At 42.3% G+C, this 22239-nt stretch overlaps 1 protein-coding gene across 1 annotated transcript in view; it reads right to left on the minus strand.

Annotated features, from left to right (window-relative positions):
- WDR7 (WD repeat domain 7) overlaps positions 1–22239 on the minus strand; it is a 451784-nt gene that overhangs the window by 421405 nt on the left and 8140 nt on the right. Inside the window, exons 2-7 of the mRNA XM_038743534.1 lie at positions 17515–17686; positions 8923–9029; positions 7598–7676; positions 4530–4704; positions 4284–4360; positions 3478–3597 (exon numbers count right to left, since the gene is read on the minus strand). Coding sequence (XP_038599462.1) covers positions 3478–3597; positions 4284–4360; positions 4530–4704; positions 7598–7676; positions 8923–9029; positions 17515–17673 — 717 coding nt within the window. The 5' untranslated portion in view covers positions 17674–17686. The remainder of the gene's footprint in view (positions 1–3477; positions 3598–4283; positions 4361–4529; positions 4705–7597; positions 7677–8922; positions 9030–17514; positions 17687–22239) is intronic.

Consider the following 22239-nt stretch of genomic DNA (forward strand, 5'->3'; position numbering starts at 1 on the left):
ATTTGCAAAAGTGCTAATAATTATATTTAAGTGCTTACTTTTGTCAATCACTGCATTACGCCCCGGGGTAGATACAATTTAATCAGATCAGACACCATTCCTGCCCGAGATGGGGCACGCAGACTACGTAGGAGAGAGAGCAAGTATTGAACCTCCATTTTTACAGTTGAGGAAACTGAGACGCAAAGAAGTGAAGTGATTTGCCCAAGGTCTCACAGCAGACAAGTGGCAGAGCCGGAATTAAAATCTCGGTTCTCCGATTCCCGGGCCTGTGCTCTTTTAACGAGGCGACCCTGCTTCTATGTGCTAAGAGTAGCTGTAGGGTCAACAAGATTGGGGTTGTGGAAATTAATTGGAGAACAGCTCCTAGAGAAGGTGGGTTTTTCAGGACGCCTTTGTAAATGTGGAAGGGGTATGATCGGGCTGATTTGAAGTAGGGTTGGGGGATGGAAGCAGGGAACTGAGAGTGAGGAACAGTATGAAATATAGCTTGGTAAGGAACAAGAGGATGGGCTAGGGTCTAAGGGTGAAGAAAGCAAATGATTAGAAGGAGAGCCTGGCGAGAAGCCTTGAAGCCAATGGTCAGGGGACTTGAGGTGAATTTATAAGTTTTTAAGAATGAAATATGTAAATTAATACATGTTCATTCACGAGGAGGAGAAAAATTATAAGGGGAAGAAGCAGAAGCAGCAGAAGAACTGTGGTACTTGCTTACTATGTGTCTGGCACCGTAGTAATCTACCAATCAACTGTATTTATTGAGTGCTTACTGTGTGCAGAACACTGTAATAAGCCCTGTGTAGAGACATATACAATAATCAGCTCCAACAGAGCCTGTCCCACATGGAGTTCACAGTCCGGGGGATAGCGGGGAGAACAGCTTTAAATGAAGTATTAAACAATTTAATCACCTTAAAATATACTTCTATTGTGCCTTAAAAAAAGCAGTGCGGCCTACTGGAAAGATAACAGGCCTGGGTGTCAGAGGACCTGAGTTCCAATCCTGCCTCTCCCACTTCCTTACTGTGTGACCTTGGACAAGTCACTAAACTTCTCTGTGAGCCAGTTTCTACTTCTGTCAAATGAGGATTCACTACCTGTTTTCCCTGCCCTTTGGACTATAAGACTCAAGTGGAACAGGGAATGTGTCCAACCTGATTATCTTGTATCTACTCCAGCATGGCACATAGTAAGTTCTTAACAAATACTATTATTATCATCATCACAATCCTTGAGGTAAAATTCAGCAAACATAGACCACTAATCCAAGTAGACAAAATACCTGGCCATGGAAGGAGAAGCAGAACAGAACTATTCAAGGACCAATTTTTTAAAAGAATTTCAATGGTATTTGTTAAGCACTTTGTATCAAGCACTGTTCTAAGCGCTAGGGTAGATACAACATAACCAGGTTGGTCACTGGTTCCTGTCCCACAACGGGCTCACAGTATAAAGGGGAGGGAGGAGGCGGATTTAATCCTTCTTTTACAGATGAGGTAGCTGAGGCCCAGAGAAGTTAAGTGAGTTGCCCAAGGTCACACAACAAGCCACTGGCAGAGTCGGGATTAAAACCCAGATCCTCTGGCTCCAAGCCTGTGCTCTTTCCACTAGGCTTATTAATTATCTCCTCTCCTCCCCATCCCCCCTGCCCTAGGATGAAAAGTATATACTCCTTTTAAGGAGGAAAATATCAAGACCTCAGTTGTGAAAATGGCACCGTCATATGTCCCCCAAAGCCTTGGCTTTGAAGTTTTCCACGTCAGAATGCAGAGCTAATCACCTGTGTGGAACCAGACTGCATCCCTACTGCCACTGTAAATGTTTTCAAGTCGACAAAGAAATAGCAGCCAGGAACAACGAGGGGAAATGGGGGACCAATGAGCTTAGACAGCCTCTTTCACCGCTCTCTTTTCCAAGCTGGTCTGATTCCCAGAGGACCGAAGGAAGCTAAGTGGAACCAGGGCTAGCTTTAGGCGGCCACTGAGTTAGGCTGTTGCTTGAAGGAGGTGTGGGTTGTGGGGTAACAACAAGGAACCCTCCAGAGATGATGGTCACCCGGCCTTTACCAAAAGCATCTGCTGAATGTCTCCTCCCAAAGGTGGTCATGTTGTTTCTCTTCTCAAAGAGGGCTACCACGCGGCTTCTCTCAAAGATAACCGTGACTTCACGAAGATGGTGGTGGGGTGGCAGTGATCCATTAGCAGAGCACGAGCAATGGTATTTACTGTGTGCAGAGCACTGAACTGAGCACTTGGGAGATTGTTTTTTTGGGTTTTTTTTGTTTTTTTTTTTCTTTTAGACTGGGAGCCCACTGTTGGGTAGGGACTGTCTCTATATGTTGCCAATTTGTACTTCCCAAGCGCTTAGTACAGTGCTCTGCACATAGAAAGTGCTCAATAAATATGATTGATGATGATAGTATAATAGACTTGCTAGACACGATCCTGGCCTACAAGGAACATCTGGTGTATAGGAGGACCTTACAGTGTAGAGGGGAAATCTCAGGGCCAAGATGCCCAGGCCACTCGGGTAGGGCAGTGAAGCTGTGTAGGTTGTGAGGCCTTCTTCTATAAAGTGTTTCACGGAACATCACCGTGGTGGAAACCCATTCATGCTGCTTCGGAGAAGAGGACCGTCTGAAGCCGGCTGTGAACAAAGCAACCCCCTCACTCTAGAGAGACACCTCTGTAGTATGAATGTTCTCAATGTCTTCGAAGACTCATGGTTTATTGCATAGCTTCAGTGTAACAAAGATTTAACAAACCCACCAAGCTCCTTTACTAGACCATTACTTCACAGTCTAGTCATAATACAGTTCTCTCCTCTCGCTTACTGCTCACAACCTCTAAGTCATCCCTAGCGCTTCTCTTCCTGTAGGTCAATTCATACCACAGAGTACATTCAACTGATAGTAAAATTAGAGTTTAATAATAACAGTTATAGTTTTAAGTGCTTACTTAGAGCCAAACACTGAAATAAATGCTGGAGTAGGTACAAGATAATCAGATCAGACAGTCCTTCACGGTAGAAGGGGAAGGGAGAACGGGAGAATTTGTGAAACCCCGTTTCACAAATGAGGAAACTGAGGCACAGAGAGGTCAAGTAAACTTGCCGGCGGTCACACAGAAGGCAAAGGGCTGAGCCAGCTTGGAACCAGGTCCTCTGACTTCCGAGCCGTTGCTCTTTCCTTTAGGCCAAATTAAAACAATTCTGCCCCAAGCTATGACTTTTAGACTGTGAGCCCACTGCTGGGTAGGGACTGTCTCTATATGTTGCCAATTTGTACTTCCCAAGCGCTTAGTACAGTGCTCTGCACATAGTAAGCGCTCAATAAATACGATTGATGATGATGATGATGACTTTAAAAAATCCACACCTCTAGAAGCAAGAACCAGTTCTTTACTCAACTGGTTGACTTTAAAAAATCCACACCTCTAGAAACAAGAACCAGTTCTTTACTCAACTGGTAATTCTTACCCTCCAATATTTTGAGCACACAACCAAGAGTGACCTTTGAGTGAATGCACAGAAGGAGATGCTTTGGCAATTCTGGCAATAAATTGGTCTAGACTCTTCCTCAAATATCGGTTCGGTATCCTAAAAAAAACAACAACAACAAAAAAAACAAAAACCAACCAGCAAGATAAATCAGACTAGTTCCACTAATTTCATTAGTTCAAACAATTTCACGTAAGTAAAACAAAACGAACTAAATGGAAAGGATAGGTTGCCATATCCAACATTTCATTTTCTCTATTACGGGTGGAGGAAAGAGGCACCACGGGAAGCTCCAGAGCCATTCAATAATAAATGCGTTTGCCAGGTACGGTTTGACAATCTCTAGTAAGACTTCACACAGGGTGAAATAGGATTAATACAGGTTATATAGGTCACCAGAGAGAGACACATTGGCAAAGAAGTGTGGAGAAGTTTGAGGGAAGCTTTAACAAACTCCATCTCTTGCTTTGCAATCCGTTCGCACAAAATCGTTAGTACTAAACTCATCCACTTTCTCTCAAATCCTAACAAATTCCCCTGGCGGAAGGATTAACAGGATTTTCCTAATCACTGACATACTCAGGACGGTGCCTTGTCTACACAAAAATCAATCCATGGTATTTACTGAGCGTTTAGTGTGTGCAGAAGACTGTACTAAGCGCTTGGGAGAGTACAACATAACAGAGATGGTAGGCATGTAGCCTGTCTCTAAGGAGTTTACAGTCTAGGGGACACAAAAAGGAAAATAATGAGAATCTGGCCCCACCCAGCTCCATCTTCCTTACCTGCATACGACTAACTTCAGAGGTAACAATCCACACCTTCAGGATGCCTGTCACTGAAACTGCTACAACAGTATCCTCTGAAACAGAAAACGTGCAAAATGATTAGAACTGCCCACTTAATTATATCCGAATTATATTTCATTTTTCATGCTGACAAGTTAAAACAAAATTTACTCAACTAGCAAGTTTCTGCCATTAAACAAACCGGTACTGCACACAGTTCTGAAGAACGGAAGCAATATTTACCTTGTGTTCTATGAGATCGAATGATGCTCATGGAGCTAATCCAGTCAGGGGATATCTTGGACACCAGCGAGTACAGAACCTCAAGGCTGGTGGCATCCACCACTAGAATTTCAGGGTAATGCCCATGGCACAGTAGTCTTCCTTCACGTTGACTCCCAATGGAGAACTGGTAGAACTTCATTAATGAAAAGAGAAAGTCTCTTTCAAAAAATTAAGCTTCCATCAATATTACAATTAACAGTCCCTAATGAAAACCCCAGCTGTACAGTGCTTTAAGAAAATGCTTAATATCCCATCCCAAAGCTCTATACCCTTTGACAAGTAATAGTAGTAATAGCATATTTTATTACGCACTTACTGTGTGCAGAGCACTGCACTAAGTGTTGGAAAACACAGGTGGGACAGACATGGTCTCTGCCCCACAATATCAAGCTCTGCAATAACAATAATAATAATAATAGTATTTGTTAAGCACTTACTATGTGCCAAGCACTGTTCTAAGAGCAAGGATAGATACAAAGTAATCAGGTTCACAGTCTCAATCCCCATTTTACAGATGAGATAACAGGCACAGAAAAGTTAAGTGACTTCCCCAAGGTCACACAGCAGACCTGCGGCAAAGCCATGTTAAATCCTAACAAATTCCCCTGGCGGAAGGATTAACAGGATTTTTCCTAATCACTGACATACTCAGGACAGTGCCTTGTCTAGACAAAAATCAAAAAGATTAGAACCCACGACCTCTGACTCCCATGCACGTGCTCTTGCCACTAGGCCATGCTGCAAATTATGATGTATTTTGTATTTTGTTTGCTTTCCTCAATGCAGAACAAGTACATAGGCAGCGACCGAAGGGGCTATTTCATATCCGGAAGGAGAGCAATGAAACATCACCGCTCTGGCCCCTTTCCACTCTTGGCTTCTCCTTGGGAAAGAGGCAGTGGTGGGAGTTTGGTTATCATCATCAATCATATTTATTGAGCGCTTACTGTGTGCAGAGCACTGTACTAAGCGCTTGGGAAGTACAAGTTGGCAACATATAGACACAGTCCCTACCCAACAGTGGGCTCACATGGTTACCACCTCATCGTTTCTCTGACACTGTATTAGAGGGAGGGGAAGCAGGAAAAAAATAGGGCATCCCCAAGTCCATGGCCTGCATTCTAACCTTAGGGAAGGCTCCTAGAATTGGGTGTTCAAAAAAAAAAAAAATACCCAAGACTCTCAGAACTGTGCCAAGCTTGATGACTTCTGTAGCTACTAAGGGATCAGACCCGTGAGGTGTCCCATAAAAGCAATATTCACGATGGCCGGGGCAAGGCCAGGAACTGAGAGATGCTGACGGGTTCCTCCAGTTGTCGGCAGCCATAGCTGTAGCCTTAAAGGAAGTACCCTTAAAGAGGCCAGAGAGACAGAAGGTACTCGCAACATTATTATTATTCTTATTAACACTAATACTAAGAATAACAATTGAATCTAAGTGCTGGTTCTATGGCAAGCACTGCTCTAAGCACTGGGGTAAATACAAAATAAGCAGATTGGACACAGACCCTGTCCCACAGCGGGGTCACAGAGCTAAGTGGAGGGAGTACTGGCACTGACTCTCCACTTCACAGAGAAGGAAACTAGAGGATGGAGCAGTTAAGTGTCTTGCCCAAGGTCACAACAGCAGGTAAGAGGCAGAGTTGGGATTAGAACTCAGGTTGTTTGGCCCTCCGGACATGTGTTCTTTCCATTTCACCGCACTGCTTCTCTTTAAGGTGAAGGACCACGGACCGAGTAGCCATCACGAAGCTGTCAGGAAAAGGAGTGGCCCTGAAAATATAAATATCTTATCCATAAAAGCTGAGTGACAAAAAAAAATCTAGCAGTAACTGAAAGGCACACAGCTGACAATTGGCGGAGTCGGGATTTGAACCCATGACCTCTGACTCCAAAGCCCGGGCTCTTTCCTTTGAGGGAACTGAGACTGAGGCACAGAGAAGTGAAGTGACCTGCCCATAAAGTCACACAGCTGACAATTGGCGGAGTCGGGATTTGAACCCACGACCTCTGACTCCAAAGCCCGGGCTCTTTCCTTTGAGGGAACTGAGACTGAGGCACAGAGAAGTGAAGTGACCTGCCCAAAGTCACCAAGCTGACAATTGGCGGAGTCGGGATTTGAACCCACGACCTCTGACTCCAAAGCCCGGGCTCTTTCCTTTGAGGGAACTGAGGCACAGAGAAGTTAAGTGATTTGTCCAAGGTCACTCAGCAGTCAAGTGGCAGAACTGAGATATTTCCATCCTCAATGCGCTTGCCACGGCCTCCATTTTTTTTTTTGTGGTTGGTTTGTTTATCTGCAGTTGAGCACGAGGTCATTCATTTGGCTCTGCGGATGCCAAATGTGGATGCGATGTATACATGTATATATGTTTGTACATATTTATTACTCTATTTATTTATTTATTTATTTTGCTTGTACATATCTATTCTATTTATTTTATTTTGTTAGTATTTTTGGTTTTGTTCTCTGTCTCCCCCTTTTAGACTGTGAGCCCGCTGTTGGGTAGGGACTGTCTCTATATGTTGCCAACTTGTACTTCCCAAGCGCTTAGTACAGTGCTCTGCACACACTAAGCACTCAATAAATACGATTGATGATCATGACGATGATGTCATTTTTTCTGATTTTGTCCTGTCCTTTCTACTGAATCCTCCTAAAGGCAGACTAATCAACACTTCCCTCTTTCCTTTCAGCCTACTGCCAGTACTCCTTCTTAATCTTTCACCAATCCATACTGACAGATGACCTGCATCTGGTCAAGGATTGTGACCAGGTGATTTTCAAGTTTTTAAATCGCAAGATGATAAACAGCTGTAGTTATGGAGCATTCGTTCATTCATTCATTCATTAGTATTGATTAAGCACTTAATGTGTGCAGAGCACCATACCAAGCGCTTGGGAGAATATAATAAATAAGCAGACACATTCCCTGCCCACAGTGAGCTTAAAATCTAAAGCACATAATGAAAGTCTACATAATGAAAGTAGACTTGATGAAGACAAGTTGTCCTGGAGCACTGACCTGTATACCAGTATGGGTGCAGGCTAATTTTGTAAACTCTATACATCTTCCATCATTCACATCCCATAGACACATCTCTCTAAAAGAAAAAAGAAACAAAAGATAACATTCAATTTGGCCAATATACTTTTATTCTGCAAAGGATTCCCTTTTAATCCACAGGAAGATTTGGATTGAAATGTGTTCTTTAGCATTTAATCCAACGCAAAATGTTCACTCTTCCTTAAATCCTCCTCTTTTCAGTTTGAATACTATCTGGTGATTGAATTCACCTGTTACTATGAAGACGAACCTTATTATTGCCAGTTGCTAATGGAATAAAAGGATGAAGTTTTGATTCATAACATATTAAAAGATGTAATAGCATTTAGAGAACTCAAACTGTTTGACTCTTTCCAAGTGATGCTAATATGAATTTTCTCTTAGGCTTCACTAAAAATCAAAGAAAACAGGTTCCTTGGATTTATGGCTTCAATATATAAAATGGAAAATTTACAACTTGATTGTTAGCATAATAATTTTGCTACTAAAAATACCACTTAATATAAAAAACATGTACGTTTTCAGAGTTAGAAGTGGAACTTCCAATACTTTGTTTTTCCAAGACAAAGAGCAATGAAACGGTCAGTAGGATTCTATTCTACAGCATATGATACTGTAAATCAAATTCAATGTTCCAGTTCTGATTCTAATCACATCATTTCTAACCCTACTGAATTAACGTCCAAAAAAAATTTCAGGATCAGCTGGAGACCGCAATATCTGCACTTGGATGCATTATTTTAACATCTGAATAAACTGGATTCAGGATTAACTGCGTGGAGAGCAAACAAGTCATTAAGAAACACTCTGATCTTTTGTATGTTTTTATGTCTTTAAACGAATGCTTCGTTTTTCTACTTGGGCATTAAGGCTTCTTTTTACAAACGGCACACTTTTTAAAATCAAGTGACTGGTATCCCCATTTATAACGTTAGAAAGCAAGGAAATATATTAGCCAATAAGGAGACCAAATAACTTGGAAGTATTCTATCAACCTAATTATATCACGCCCATTATGTAAGAATTTGTAAAGTGCCCACAGCCCCTCAGAGGGGAAGCTAAATATGAAATAGTCACAAAAATGACAATCTCCAATAGATGCTGCTGAGTGGTATCCTTAAAAAGGCACTTAAAATTAATTCCTTTAGAGACGACCAAAAATTTTATTTTGGCACAAAAGGAAAAAAAAAAACAAAAAAAACAAATAAACGCCACTTCCTTACTAATGGACTGGCATCATTTTCCATCCCAGTTCTGAGAAATGACAAAATGAGCGTACTTACCCACTTTCAGAGGCACTCACAATATACTGCTTGTCACTGGAAGCACAGGCTTTGGACAAACAAGTGATTGAAGCTGTATGGCCAAACAGTAGAGCCCGAGGGTTCACCTAGAATAGAAAAAGCACATATTTGTGTATAATGATGGCATTTGTTAAGCGCTTCCTATGTGCAAAGCACTGTTCTAAGCGCCGGAGGGGATACAAGGTGATCTATATATGTATATATCTTTGTACGGATTTATTACTCTATTTATTTATTTCATTTGTACATATCTATTCCATTAATTTTATTTTGTTAATATGCTTAGTTTTGTTCTCTGTCTCCCCCTTCTAGACTGTGAGCCCACTGTTGGGTAGGGACCGTCTCTATCTGTTGCCAACTTGTACTTCCCAAGCGCTTAGTCCAGTGCTCTGCACACAGTAAGCGCTCAATAAATACGATTGATTGATTGATCGATCAGGTTGTCCCCCGTGGGGCTCACAGCCTTAATCCACATTTTACAGATAAGGGAACTGAGGCACAGAGAAGCTAAGTGACTTGCCCAATGTCACACAACTGACGGGCAGTGGAGCTGGGATTTGAACCCATGACCTCTGACTCTTTCCACTGGGCCATGCTGCTTTTCTAGAATGCCCCAAAGATGCTAATAACTTGTTGTGGAAAATGTTTTGCGATATAACTTGTACTTCCCAAGCGCTTAGTACAGTGCTCTGCACACAGTGCTCAATAAATACGATTGAATGAATGAATGAATGAATAAATATACACTCCCTGACGACCTTGAGCATTCGGGACAATATTCTAAGCTAATAAGTGCCCAGAATGGGAGGAGAAATGAAGAGATTCTAGCAGCTAAACTATTTAGCTCTTTGTTTCCATCACTCAAAACTGTCATTTAACATTTATTTGGTGCAGAGAACTGTACTAAGTGCTTTGTCAAGAGAACAACAGAGAAAAGACTTGGTCCCTAGCTCTCAAGGGGTTCATGATCAAAGAATAAGGGAGGGGAGAGGTGAAAGCCAATAGACCTGCTAAGGGAGGACGCAACACACAAACAATATAAAATACAACAAAGATGATATATGCAACAAGAGGGTTATGGAACTGTTGCTAGAGAAGCAAAATTTCACCCTAGAAGAGCAGGTCCCAACTTCCCAAGGATCATCCCAGCACTTCTGCAGCACGTACACACTCACAATTCCCCTAGCATTTTGGAACATATTAATGAACATTACAATTTAAACTCTTGTTCCTTCTGTCTGTACATTCTTTTCCATTGGTTTCCCCTCAAATTACAAATTTCTTAAAACCCAGGAAAAGCAGCATGACCTAGTAGATAGAGCATGGGCCTGGGAATCAGGAGGACCGCGATTCTAATCCTGGCTCTGCCACTTGTCCGCTGGGTGACCTTGGGAATGTCATGTATATATGTATATATGTTTGTACATATTTATTACTCTATTTATTTTACTTGTACATATCTATCCTATTTATTTTATTTTGTTAGTATGTTTGGTTTTGTTCTCTGTCTCCCCCTTTTAGACTGTGAGCCCACTGTTGGGTAGGGACTGTCTCTATATGTTGCCAATTTGTAGTTCCCAAGCGCTTAGTACAGTGCTCTGCACATAGTAAGCGCTCAATAAATACGATTGATGATGATGATGATGATGTATATATGTTTGTACATATTTATTACTCTATTTAGTTATTTACTTTACTTGTACATATCTATTCTATTTATTTTATTTTGTTAATATGTTTGGTTTTGTTGTCTGTCTCCCCCTTCTAGACTGTGAGCCCGCTGTTGGGTAGGGACCGTCTCTATATGTTGCCAACTTGTACTTCCCAAGCGCTTAGTACAGTGCTCTGCACATAGTAAGCGCTCAATAAATACGATTGATGATGATGATGATGATGTATATATGTTTGTACATATTTATTACTCTATTTAGTTATTTACTTTACTTGTACATATCTATTCTATTTATTTTATTTTGTTAATATGTTTGGTTTTGTTGTCTGTCTCCCCCTTCTAGACTGTGAGCCTGCTGTTGGGTAGGGACCGTCTCTATATGTTGCCAACTTGTACTTCCCAAGCGCTTAGTACAGTGCTCTGCACACAGTAAGCGCTCAATAAATACGATTGATTGATTGATTTCACTTCTCTGGTCCACAATTATCTCATCTGTACAATGGGGATTAAGACTGAGCCCCACTTGGGACAGGGACTGCGTCCAACCTGATTCGCCTGGTACAGCGCTTAGTACAGTGCCTACTTTATAAGAAATGCTAAAAAAAAACATTTAAAAAAGTCTTCACCCTCAGGTCCACAGCACTGAAGAACGTATCTGTAATTTATCTTAATGTCGGTGTCCCCTCTGGGGTGTAAGCTCCTTGCGGGCAGAGAACATGTTTACCAACTCTGTTGTATTGTACTATCCCGAAGTGCATAATACAGTGATCTGCACAGAGTAAGCACTCAATAAATAATAACAATAATGGCATTTGTTAAGTGCTTACTATGTGCCAGGCACTGTACTGAGCGCTGGGGTGCATACAGACAAATCGGGTTGGACACGGTCCCTGTCCCACGTGAGGCTCACAGTCTCAATCTCCATTTTACGGATGAGGTAACTGAAGCCCAGAAAGGTGAAGTGACTTGCTCAAGGTCACACAGCAGACAAGTGGCGGAGATGGGACTAGAACTCATGACCTTCTGAGTCCCAGGCCCGGGCTCTAACCACTATGCCCTGACCGCTTCTACCTCTAGTGTTTTCTCCCAGAACACCTAGTAAAATACTCTGATTCATTACAAAACAGGGGTAAAATGTTTTGTTCCGATAGCCCATCAATCAATCAATCAATCGTATTTATTGAGCGCTTACTGTGTGCAGAGCACTGTACTAAGCGCTTGGGGAGTCCAAGATGGCAACAGATAGAGACGGTCCCTACCCGACAACGGGCTCACAGTCTAGAAGGGGGAGACAGACAACAAAACAAAACATATTAACAAAATAAAATACATAGAATAGATATGTGCAAGTGAAATAAATAGATACAAACATGTATACAGGTGCTGTGGGGAAGGGAAGGAGATAAGGTGGGGGGGATGGAGAGGGGGAGGAAGGGGAGAGGAATCAATCAATCAATCGTATTTATTGAGCGCTTACTGTGTGCAGAGCACTGTACTAAGCGCTTGGGAAGTCCAAGTTGGCAACAGCTCCAAAGCCTTTTCCTTCCCCTCCAATACTGAGCACACACATTAACAAACTCAGCCTGCTGGAAAATTTGAAACAAGCCAAAATGATCATTTCTATTATTTTACTGCTACAACAGAAACTTCCTTTTAAAGATGGAAAATATGATTACAGACTAAAAATGTATCTCAACAACAGGAATGAATTTGGGATCTGTAGCCCTTAAACACTAGATATTCACCCCACTCTCAACCCCACAGCGCTTGCAAATATGAACTTAAACTGACATTTCCCCTATCTGTAACTTCAATGTCTGTCTTCCCGTCAAGACTGTCAGCTCGTTGTGGGCGGGGAGCACGTCTGCTACAATATAGAGAAGCAGTGTGGCTCAGTGGAACACGCGTCATGGGTTCAAATCCCGGCTCCGCCGCTTGTCAGCTGTGTGACTTTGGGCAAGTCACTTAACTTCCCTGTGCCTCAGTTACCTCACTTGTAAAATGGGGATTAAGTCTGTGAGCCCTCCGGGGGACAACCTGATCACCTTGTAACCTCCTGAGAGCTTAGAACAGTGCTTTGCGCAGAGTAAGTGCTTAATAAATGTCATCGTTATTATTATTATCATCTCTGTTGTTTCATACTTGCTAAGCGCTCAGTACAGTGCTCTCCACATAGTAAGCACTCAAAAAATACCACCGATCGATCAGGAATCGTGCATACCAACTCCATTGTACAATCATCATCATCAATCGTATTTATTGAGCGCTTACTGTGTGCAGAGCACTGTACTAAGTGCTTGGGAAGTACAAGTTGGCAACATATACAGACAGTCCCTACCCAACAGTGGGCTCACAGTCTAAAAGACAATACCTTCCCAAGAGCTTAGTGTAGTGCTCTGCACCCATTAATTCCTCAATAAATACCATAGATGGATGGAATAATCTTGATTATCGCCGGGATCAGCTGACAACCAGACACTGAGTTTACATTCACAATTTCAGTTCCTGACTGTCTCTATGTGTTGCCGACTTGTCCTTCCCAAGCGCTTAGTACGGTGCTCTGCACACAGTAAGCGCTCAATAAATACGATTGATTGATTGATTGACCACCTTGCTAAGTTTTCATAGAAACAAGAAAAAAAAATGAGCAGAAGCAGCTTATATAAGACAAGCCGTTGAAGAGTTAATATTTTAACATTACATGTTTTCCCAGATGGGACATCTGTTTTCAAAAAGTAGAAACAAGGCTGAGCTGTGCTGGTCATGGGAGGAGAATAAATGTCACCAAAACACCCATCCAGTAGGAAAAGTCATGTAGGGGGGGAAAAAATCCTTCAGCAACATTTGCATGGAGAGCTTTTATTCACATTAATGTCTGTCTCCCTCTCTAGACTGTGAGCTTGTTATGCGCAGGGGACATGGCTGCTAATTATGTTGTATTGTTCTCTCCCAATCAATCAATCAATCATATTTATTGAGCGCTTACTATGTGCAGAGCACTGTACTAAGCACTTGGGAAGTACAAATTGGCAACATATAGAAACAGTCCCTACCCAACATTGGGCTCACAGTCTAAAAGGGGGAGACAGAGAACAAAACCAAACATACTAAGAAAATAAAATAAATAGAATAGATATGCACAAGTAAAATAAATAAATAAATAGAGTAATAAATATGTACAAACATATATACATATACACAGGTGCTGTGGGGAAGGGAAGGAGGTAAGATGGGGGCGATGGAGAGGGGGACGAGGGGGAGAGGAAGGAAGGGGCTCAGTCTGGGAAGGCCTCCTGGAGGAGGTGAGCTCTCAGCAGGGCCTTGAAGGGAGGAAGAGAGACTTAGTACAGTGCTCTGCAAATAGTAAGAGCTCAATAAATACAACGGATTGACTGACATTTCAATGAGAAGCAGTATGGACTAGCGAGAAGCACAGCTACTGGAAAGAGCAGGGGTCTGGGAAGCAGAGGACCTAGGTTCGAATCACAGCCGTGCCAATTGTGACCTTGGGCAAGTCTCCTTGCTTCACTGGGCCTCAGTTTCCTCAACTGTAAAATATGGATTCAACCCTATGCCCTCCTAGACTGTGAGTCTCACGGGGGACAGAGACCGTGTCCAGCTGAAAACCTTGTTACCTATCCCAGTGCTTAGAACAGTGACTGACACTTAAGTATTTAACAAATATCATTAAAAAAAAACCCCAAGAAGTGGAGAGCCAAAGATCAAAACCACCCATCATATTGCCACTGGAAATGGAGTATCGCCCTCTCCCAAGCGCTTAGAACAGTGCTCTGCACATAGTAAATGCTCAGTATCATTGATTGATTGGATGGCTTTCTTTGAAAAGAAAAAAGAAAAACATATAAGCCATGAAATGGAAAGATTAGAGTCCAGTGGTATCAGCGGTAGATGATACGCAAAGGATAGGTTTTACCCATAACAGAATGGGCTGCCTGTCAACCTGTTGCTGGGTAGGGACCGTCTCTATATGTTGCCAACTTGTACTTCCCAAGCGCTTAGTACAGTGCTCTGCACGCCTTAAGCGCTCAATACGACTGAACGAACGAACATACGGACCTTTTCAAGCACTTTCCTGTAAAACGCTATCATTAACAGCTCTATCTCTAACCATCAGAGCCCAGAAATTGAAAATACCCCCCGGAAGCTGAACATTCTGCTTTGGTTACTACGTCGGAGGAAGATTCAGAGGCTCACTATCCTGGCAATAACGAAAAAGCTTGGATCGTCCAAAAGGGGAAACTGGCCAGGAGGCAGTCAGCTGACGGGTACCCCCTTTTCCGCAGGATGCAGATGATGCCAACTGAATGGCTCCGTGTGCTGGCTGGATCACCGGTGTTTCTGCTTCCCCCGAATCCTGCATTAAGATCCCCGGCCTGGTCTCAGCCGAGAGTCACGGCTGCTCCCTGGGAACCTTTCCTCCTACGTCTTCCTGCACTTCTCTTGGAAAGGCGAGACGGCAGTCCGCTCCCTACATTAAATGCCGGAGTCTGCGGCCTCGTTTGAGTCTCTCGATTCATAATTTGCTTTCTTTTATCTTAATGAAGTGCCGTTTCCAACCAGCTGTAAAAATGAGACAGACATTTTGTCCAGGACTGCCTAAATTGAATGCTGCCTTGAGGTGGGAGGATGAAGCAACTAACTTCCAGCCCAGGATTCCACGGGCTGTATTTATAATTAAATAACTAAAGGCAGAGTGCTAAAGTCGGGTTACTTGAGAAATATTCCCGGTGCCACAAAACTAGGGTCTGTAGTTTCCTGTTTTTATTGAATTGCAAAGTGATTTACACCAAAAATAAAAATGGTAATTAGAAAGAAGATTTATGGTGGATAAATATTTCAGCATCACCCTCAAGCAGCAGCTTCACACCCAAAGCCAAAGCCAGGGTGGACTACAAACACCCTGGGGCGTACAGTTCCATGCCTGAATCTGCTGAGAGAGATAGGGAGCACCAGGGCACAATAATATCAACATTAATAATAATACTAAGGGTATTTGTTAAGCACTTCCTACGTGCCAAGCGCTGTTTTAAGCTCTGGGGTAGATACAAGGTTGCCCCAATTGGGGCTCACAGTCTTAATCCCCATTTTACAGATGAGGTAACAAGCACAGGGAAGTTAAGTGGCTTGCCCACGGTCACACAGAAGACAAGTGTCCCTCCATCATCATCAATCGCATTTATTGAGCGCTTACTGCGTGCAGAGCACTGTACTAAGCGCTTGGGAAGTACAAATTGGCAACATATGCCTCCCCTCTCCCCCCTAACATACACCCCTCCCACACACTCTCGCCTCCCCCCAGTTCCTGCCGGGAATGGACCTGGCCAAGTACTTTATTGATAATATTGAAACCATCAGGCACGATCTCCCTCAAGTTTTCCCCGGTCCTTTCCCATCCCTCCTTGTATCATTTCTTTGACTCTTTCGTCTTTCCCAACAATAACTGAACAGATCTCCAGCCTTCTCTCAAAATCTATCCCTTCCACCAGTACCTCCAACCCCATCCCTTCACCCCTTTTCAAACAAAACACTTCCCCGTCCTTCCTTCCCTCCCGACTCTCATCTTCCACCATTCACTATCCATAGGCTCCTTCGCCACTGCTTTCGAACATGTGCATGTATCCCCTATCCTAAATAAACCATCCCTTAACCAACAGCTCCATCTCCCTGACATTCCTTTCCAAACTCCTCGTGTGCGCTGTCTACACCGTCACTTCCTCTCCTCGAACTCTTTCCTTGATCTACTCCCATCCGGCTACCGCTCCCTTCACTACACAGAAACTGCCCTCACCAAAGTCACTCCTTCTTGGCAAATCCAAAAGCCTCTACTCATCCTAAATCTCTGCTCCATTACACCATTAAAGGAAGAAAATGGTAGGACAACGACATAATCATCGTGAAGATAACTACTTGGCCAAGAAGTCTTAGGCAGGGTGGTGGAGACGATGAGAGAGTGCGAGTGCACGTGTGTGTGTGTATTTGTGTGTGTGAGACAGAGAAAGAGGGAGAAAGACAGAGACGGAGAGAAACAGAGATGTGAGACAAAGAAAGAGGGGGATAATCAAGTGATATCTCTGAGCTCCAGTAGTTCTGCTCAGGCCAAAGAAATCACCACCACTGCAACAGCAGGGAATCTTCCCTGGAAGCATCCAGCCCACGATAACTGCATGCAGTGCAAGCCCCTGGAAATCCCCAAACCCAGCCCTTGGCACCCGGAGCACTTACTCCCAGAGAGGCTAACCAGCCTTCCTCTGCTGACCACGACTCACCTGTGAGCCATATTTCACAGATCTGCCTCTGGGAAAGTCACCATTTGGAGCGTGAGTAGAATTTGGGCAGGTGAGGGGAGACTAAGAGATTTCCTGAAGCTGTTACCAAAGCTTCATTAAAGACAAAAGAAGTTGTTCACAGGACAGCATGAAGGGGCATGGTTCGTGGGATTCATAATGACAGAATTCAAAGGTGTAGAAAAAGAAGAAGCAATTGCCTGAAACACCACTTCAAAAGATCTTATAATTATTCACTCATTCAATGGCATTTATTGAGCACTATCTGTGTGAGCAGCACTGTACTAAGCACTTGGGACAGTACAATACTACAAAGACACGTTCCTTGCCCACAATGAACTGACAGTGTAGAGAGGGAGAGAGACATTAATAGAAATAAATGACAGATATGTACATAAGTGCCTTGGGGCTGGGAAGGGGGATGAATAAAGGGAGCAAGTCAAAGTGATGCAAAAGGGAGTGGGAGAATAGGAAAGGAGGTCTTAGTCAGGGAAGGCCTCTTGGAGAAGATGTGCCTGCAGTTATCCTTCCCAATGTGGAGATGCATGTATTTCAAGTATATGAAGGGCCATAAAAAAGCGGCTTTGGACTTACTTCCAGTTCTAATGAAAGGTCCCAGAGACATATCTGGCCATCGTGGCATCCTGTGACAATCGTGGACACATCATCCATTAAAAGGACCGCTGATATGCAATGTGTCGGAGCTTTGCGACCCCAAAGGACGATCGGCAGAACGAGGCTGTTTCCTGCCATCTTGCTTTCACACCTGAAAAATTCACAAAGATCATTACAAGTAACAGAGAAGAGGAGGGAATCCATGAACATCGTATTTACAACATTTTGAGAATAAAGCCGATCTGTACGACATAAGATTCAATTCATGGTTTGGATGTCAAAATGTGCCCACTCTTTTTTCATTTCCATTAAAGTATTAACTTCCCAGGGTGTTAAATTTAGACTACATTTTAATGGCATAAAAGGGTAAATTGGATTTCCTCGTCATATATTTTCAAGTTAATTATTTGTTTTGGGTTAGTACGTACCAAAGATAAAGTCTGCTCCTTAAGATTTCCTAAAATAAAGTGATAATTATATTTCACAATTTTTTTCCATCTCTCTCTCTCTCAGATATATATATATATATATATATATATATGTATATATATATATCCAGTTTTATAACGCACACATTCACACAAACTGGTTCTCCTAAAACAGTGGCATGCTGTATCCACGCTGGCTCACAAATGTTGCCTAATTCCCTCACAAGGTTCGACCACAGCATATAAAGATTCCACACATTGTGTGGCAGAACTGGGTGTACACAGAATGTAAAATTACTCCAACAGTTATTTCCTGTGAATCTCCCTTTTTATACAGTATTTGTTAGTGCTTATTATATGTCAGGCACTGTTTTAAGGGCTGGGATAGATTCAAGATAATTAGCATGGACACAGTCCCTATCTCACACAGCATTCACAGTGTAACTTGGAGAGAGGAGGATTTAATCCCCATTTGACAGATGAGGTAACTGAGGCGCAAAGTTAAGTGACTTGCCCAAGGTCACACAGCGGACAGTGGCGACCCACATCATATCCTGAGGTGTGGAGCATGTGCCCGTCATCTGGAGTTCGGCTGCCGACTCAAATGGGAGGAAAAGGCCTCAAGATCATCATCAATCATCATCAATCATATTTACTGAGCGCTTACTGTGTGCAGAGCAGTGTACTAAGCGCTTGGGAAGTACAAATTGGCAACATATAGAGACAGTCCCTACCCAACAGTGGGCTCACCGTCTAAAAGGGGGAGACAGAATTTATAAGTTTTTAAGAATGAAATAGGTAAATTAATTTGCCACCTCAAGCAACTAATATGAAAGCTTGATAGCTCTCTGGAAAAATAGATAAAAGCGTATCCAATGTGAGAGAGTGGAATGTGGTAAAGGAATAAAGACACCGTTAAAAAAAAAGATCTAGTACAAAAGCTGTACTAATTAAGTTTCATCCAGTAACTCGGCCTGAATAAAAGCACATCATTTACATGAGGAAGCATGGTAGAGTGGTAAGGACGGAGAAACTGTTGATCAGAACATTTAGTTTCTAGCTCCAGCTCTTCCACTGACTCTCTGTGGCCTCGGGCAAGTCACTTAACTAATCAGTGGAATTTATTGAGCACTTACTGTGTAACAGAGCACTGTACTAAACGCTTGGGTGTTTGTACATATTTATTACTCTATTTATTTATTTATTTATTTTACTTGTACATATCTATTCATTTTATTTTGTTGGTATGTTTGGTTTTGTTCTCTGTCTCTCCCCCTTTTAGACTGTGAGCCCACTGTTGGGTAGGGACTGTCTCTATGTGTTGCCAATTTGTACTTCCCAAGCGCTTAGTACAGTACTCTGCACATAGTAAGCGCTCAATAAATACGATTGATGATGATGACAATACAACAGACACATTCTCTTCCCATAACAAGCTCACAGTTTAGAAGGACCTGACCTCAGTTTACCGATATTCAAATGATACCTGGCTTTCCTCGCCGCACAGGATGTTGTGTGGCTAAAATGAGACACTCTGAAAATACTCCGGAACAATAAAAGTGCTGAACAAATGCAATGTTTTATGATAAATAATGGTAATTACAACTCACATCATTCAATCAATCAATCGATCGTATTTACTGAGCGCTTACTGTGTGCAGAGCACTGTATAAGCGCTTGGGAAGTCCAAGTTGGCAACAAATAGAGACGGTCCCTACCCAGCAGTGGGCTCACAGTCTAGAAGGGGGAGACAGACAACAACAAAACAAAACATTAACAAAATAAAATACATAGACTAGATATGGACAAGTAGAATAAATAGAGTAATAAATAGGTACAAAGGTATATACATATATAGAGGTGCTGAGCCCACTGTCTTTTAGACTGTGAGCCCACTGTTGGGCAGGGACTGTCTCTATATGTTGCCAATTTGTACTTCCCAAGCGCTTAGTACAGTGCTCTGCACACAGTAAGTGCTCAATAAATACGATTGATGATGATGATGATGAAGGAGGGAAGGCAGGGGGGATGGAGAGGGGGAGGAGAGGGATCATTCATTAAGTTCCCACCATGCGCCGAACAGGGCAGTATGCATTTGCAATTAGGAATACTAACCACAGCACTACATTTCCAATCTCTTAGACACCAAAGAGTTGGAAGTTTACCATCATTTTTTTCCCCTAACACAGTCCTTTTTCTAATTCAAAGCCTAAATGAAATTTGATCTGAGTAATTGCTACAAAAAAAAGGTATGGGTGTTGCAGTCCCTACTCTGAAGGGACGTTTACTACAGAACCAGATTTGCCTGATAACTCTAACACCTAACTAGACAATCAACCACCGGGCCCTGCCTCGTCCTGATTTCCGGAAAAGAATGAAACCAGTGATTTTCAAAAACCATCTGGGAAAAAACTCACTTCAATTACATCTCAGACCTAAAGCCCGGTAAGTGTGAGCTCTAAATTTGTTCCCCGTCTCCGGCCCCTCCGGGCAGACTGTGCAGGAGCGAAGTGGCCCCGCTTTCCAGACCACTGGACTCCCATCAATCAATCAATCAATCAATCGCATTTATTGAGCGCTTACTGTGTGCAGAGCACTGTACTAAGTGCTTGGGAAGTACAAGTTGGCAACATATAGAGACGGTACCTACCCAACAGTGGGCTCACAGTCTAGAAGGGGGAGACAGACAACAAAACAAAACACAGTAACAAAAAAAAATACATAGAATAGATATGTACAAGTGAAATGAATAAATAAATAGAGTAGTAAATAGGTACAAACATGTATACAGGTGCTGTGGGGAAGGGAAGGAGATAAGGTGGGAGGATGGAGAGGGGGAGGAGGGGGAGAGGAATCAATCAATCAATCGTATTTATTGAGCACTTACTGTGTGCAGAGCACTGTACTAAGCGCTTGGGAACATCAGCCCAGGAAGGACTCCAACCCTGGCAGCCTGAGGCCTTCTCAATTTATCGGACGTTAGTCAGGCCATTCTGTGCCCACTGGGCCGAGTCATGAACTTTAGTGCCTCAGTCATCTCATCTGTAAAATGGGGATGAAGTCCTCCTACCTCCAATTTAGACTGTGAATGTGGGATAGGGATTGTGTCCAAACTAATTATCCTGAATCTATCCCAACTCCAATCGTATTTATCATCATCCTTGGCATTTATAGTTTGGTTTTGTCTTTACTTGTCAGTCACCAAATGCCTCTCATCCTTCAATTGTGGTGACTGTATCTTTTTCACATCCTTGAACTTCTTTCCCAGCGTTTGGCACAGCGCTTTGCACCTAACAGGGGCTTAATAAATACTGTCCCTACTATTCCATTTAGAGTTTTTTTTATTGATGATGGCAAAACTAAAATGATCTCGAAATCTAACTTGCAGAGATTAAAAGGATACATTTTAATCTATTTTATCAGTATTCAGAAATGAGTAGGAGCAGAAAGTCATCAGTTTATCTCCTAAAATAAATTTCGAACTCCTCAAGTTTTATTTCTATCACATTTTCTGAAGGAAACAATGCATTTATTCCTAAGTTATCTTTCCCGTCCTCCAGTTTGAGTCTTCAAACCATGACTCAAGTCGCTTTCCAAATCCTCTCTCATTACATTACTGAGTCAAATCTTGGCTGACATGCCAACTGATCTCTCTCAGATGACATACATTTCAAAATTTCAGCCTGTTACTACCAACCCAATTACACTTCCATTTGACTTCTTCAGTGGACCGCCCCCACCCCCCACCCCCACTATTCACATCACTTTGTAGGAATGTAGAGTTAATTTTTAAAAAGAGCCACTGGAAAAAGTGATCTATAAAAGTCCATCACGATTCTACGCTTTCAAGCCAGAACGTAGGTGGTTCTTAGGTTATCTGGTTAGCTGAAGCACATCTAGTAATTCCTTTTCAGCATTAATTTACAACTAAAGGACTAAAGCCTGGGGTGGACTATTACTCGATTTATTTATTTATTCATCATTACTCTATTTATGTATTTATTTATTTATTACTCTATTTATTTATTTATTATTACTCTATTTATTTATTACTCTATTTATTTATTTATTTGTTTTGCTTGTGCATATCTATTCTATTTATTTTATTTTGTTAGTATGTTTGGTTTTGTTCTCTGTCTCCCCCTTTTCGACTGTGAGCCCACTGTTGGGTAGGGACTGCCTGTATGTGTTGCCAATCTGTACTTCCCAAGCGCTTAGTACAGTGCTCTGCACACAGTAAGAGCTCAATAAATACGATTGATGATGATGATGACTA

This window comes from Tachyglossus aculeatus, chromosome 3 (genome assembly GCF_015852505.1).
Source record: "Tachyglossus aculeatus isolate mTacAcu1 chromosome 3, mTacAcu1.pri, whole genome shotgun sequence".
Lineage (NCBI taxonomy): Eukaryota > Metazoa > Chordata > Mammalia > Monotremata > Tachyglossidae > Tachyglossus > Tachyglossus aculeatus.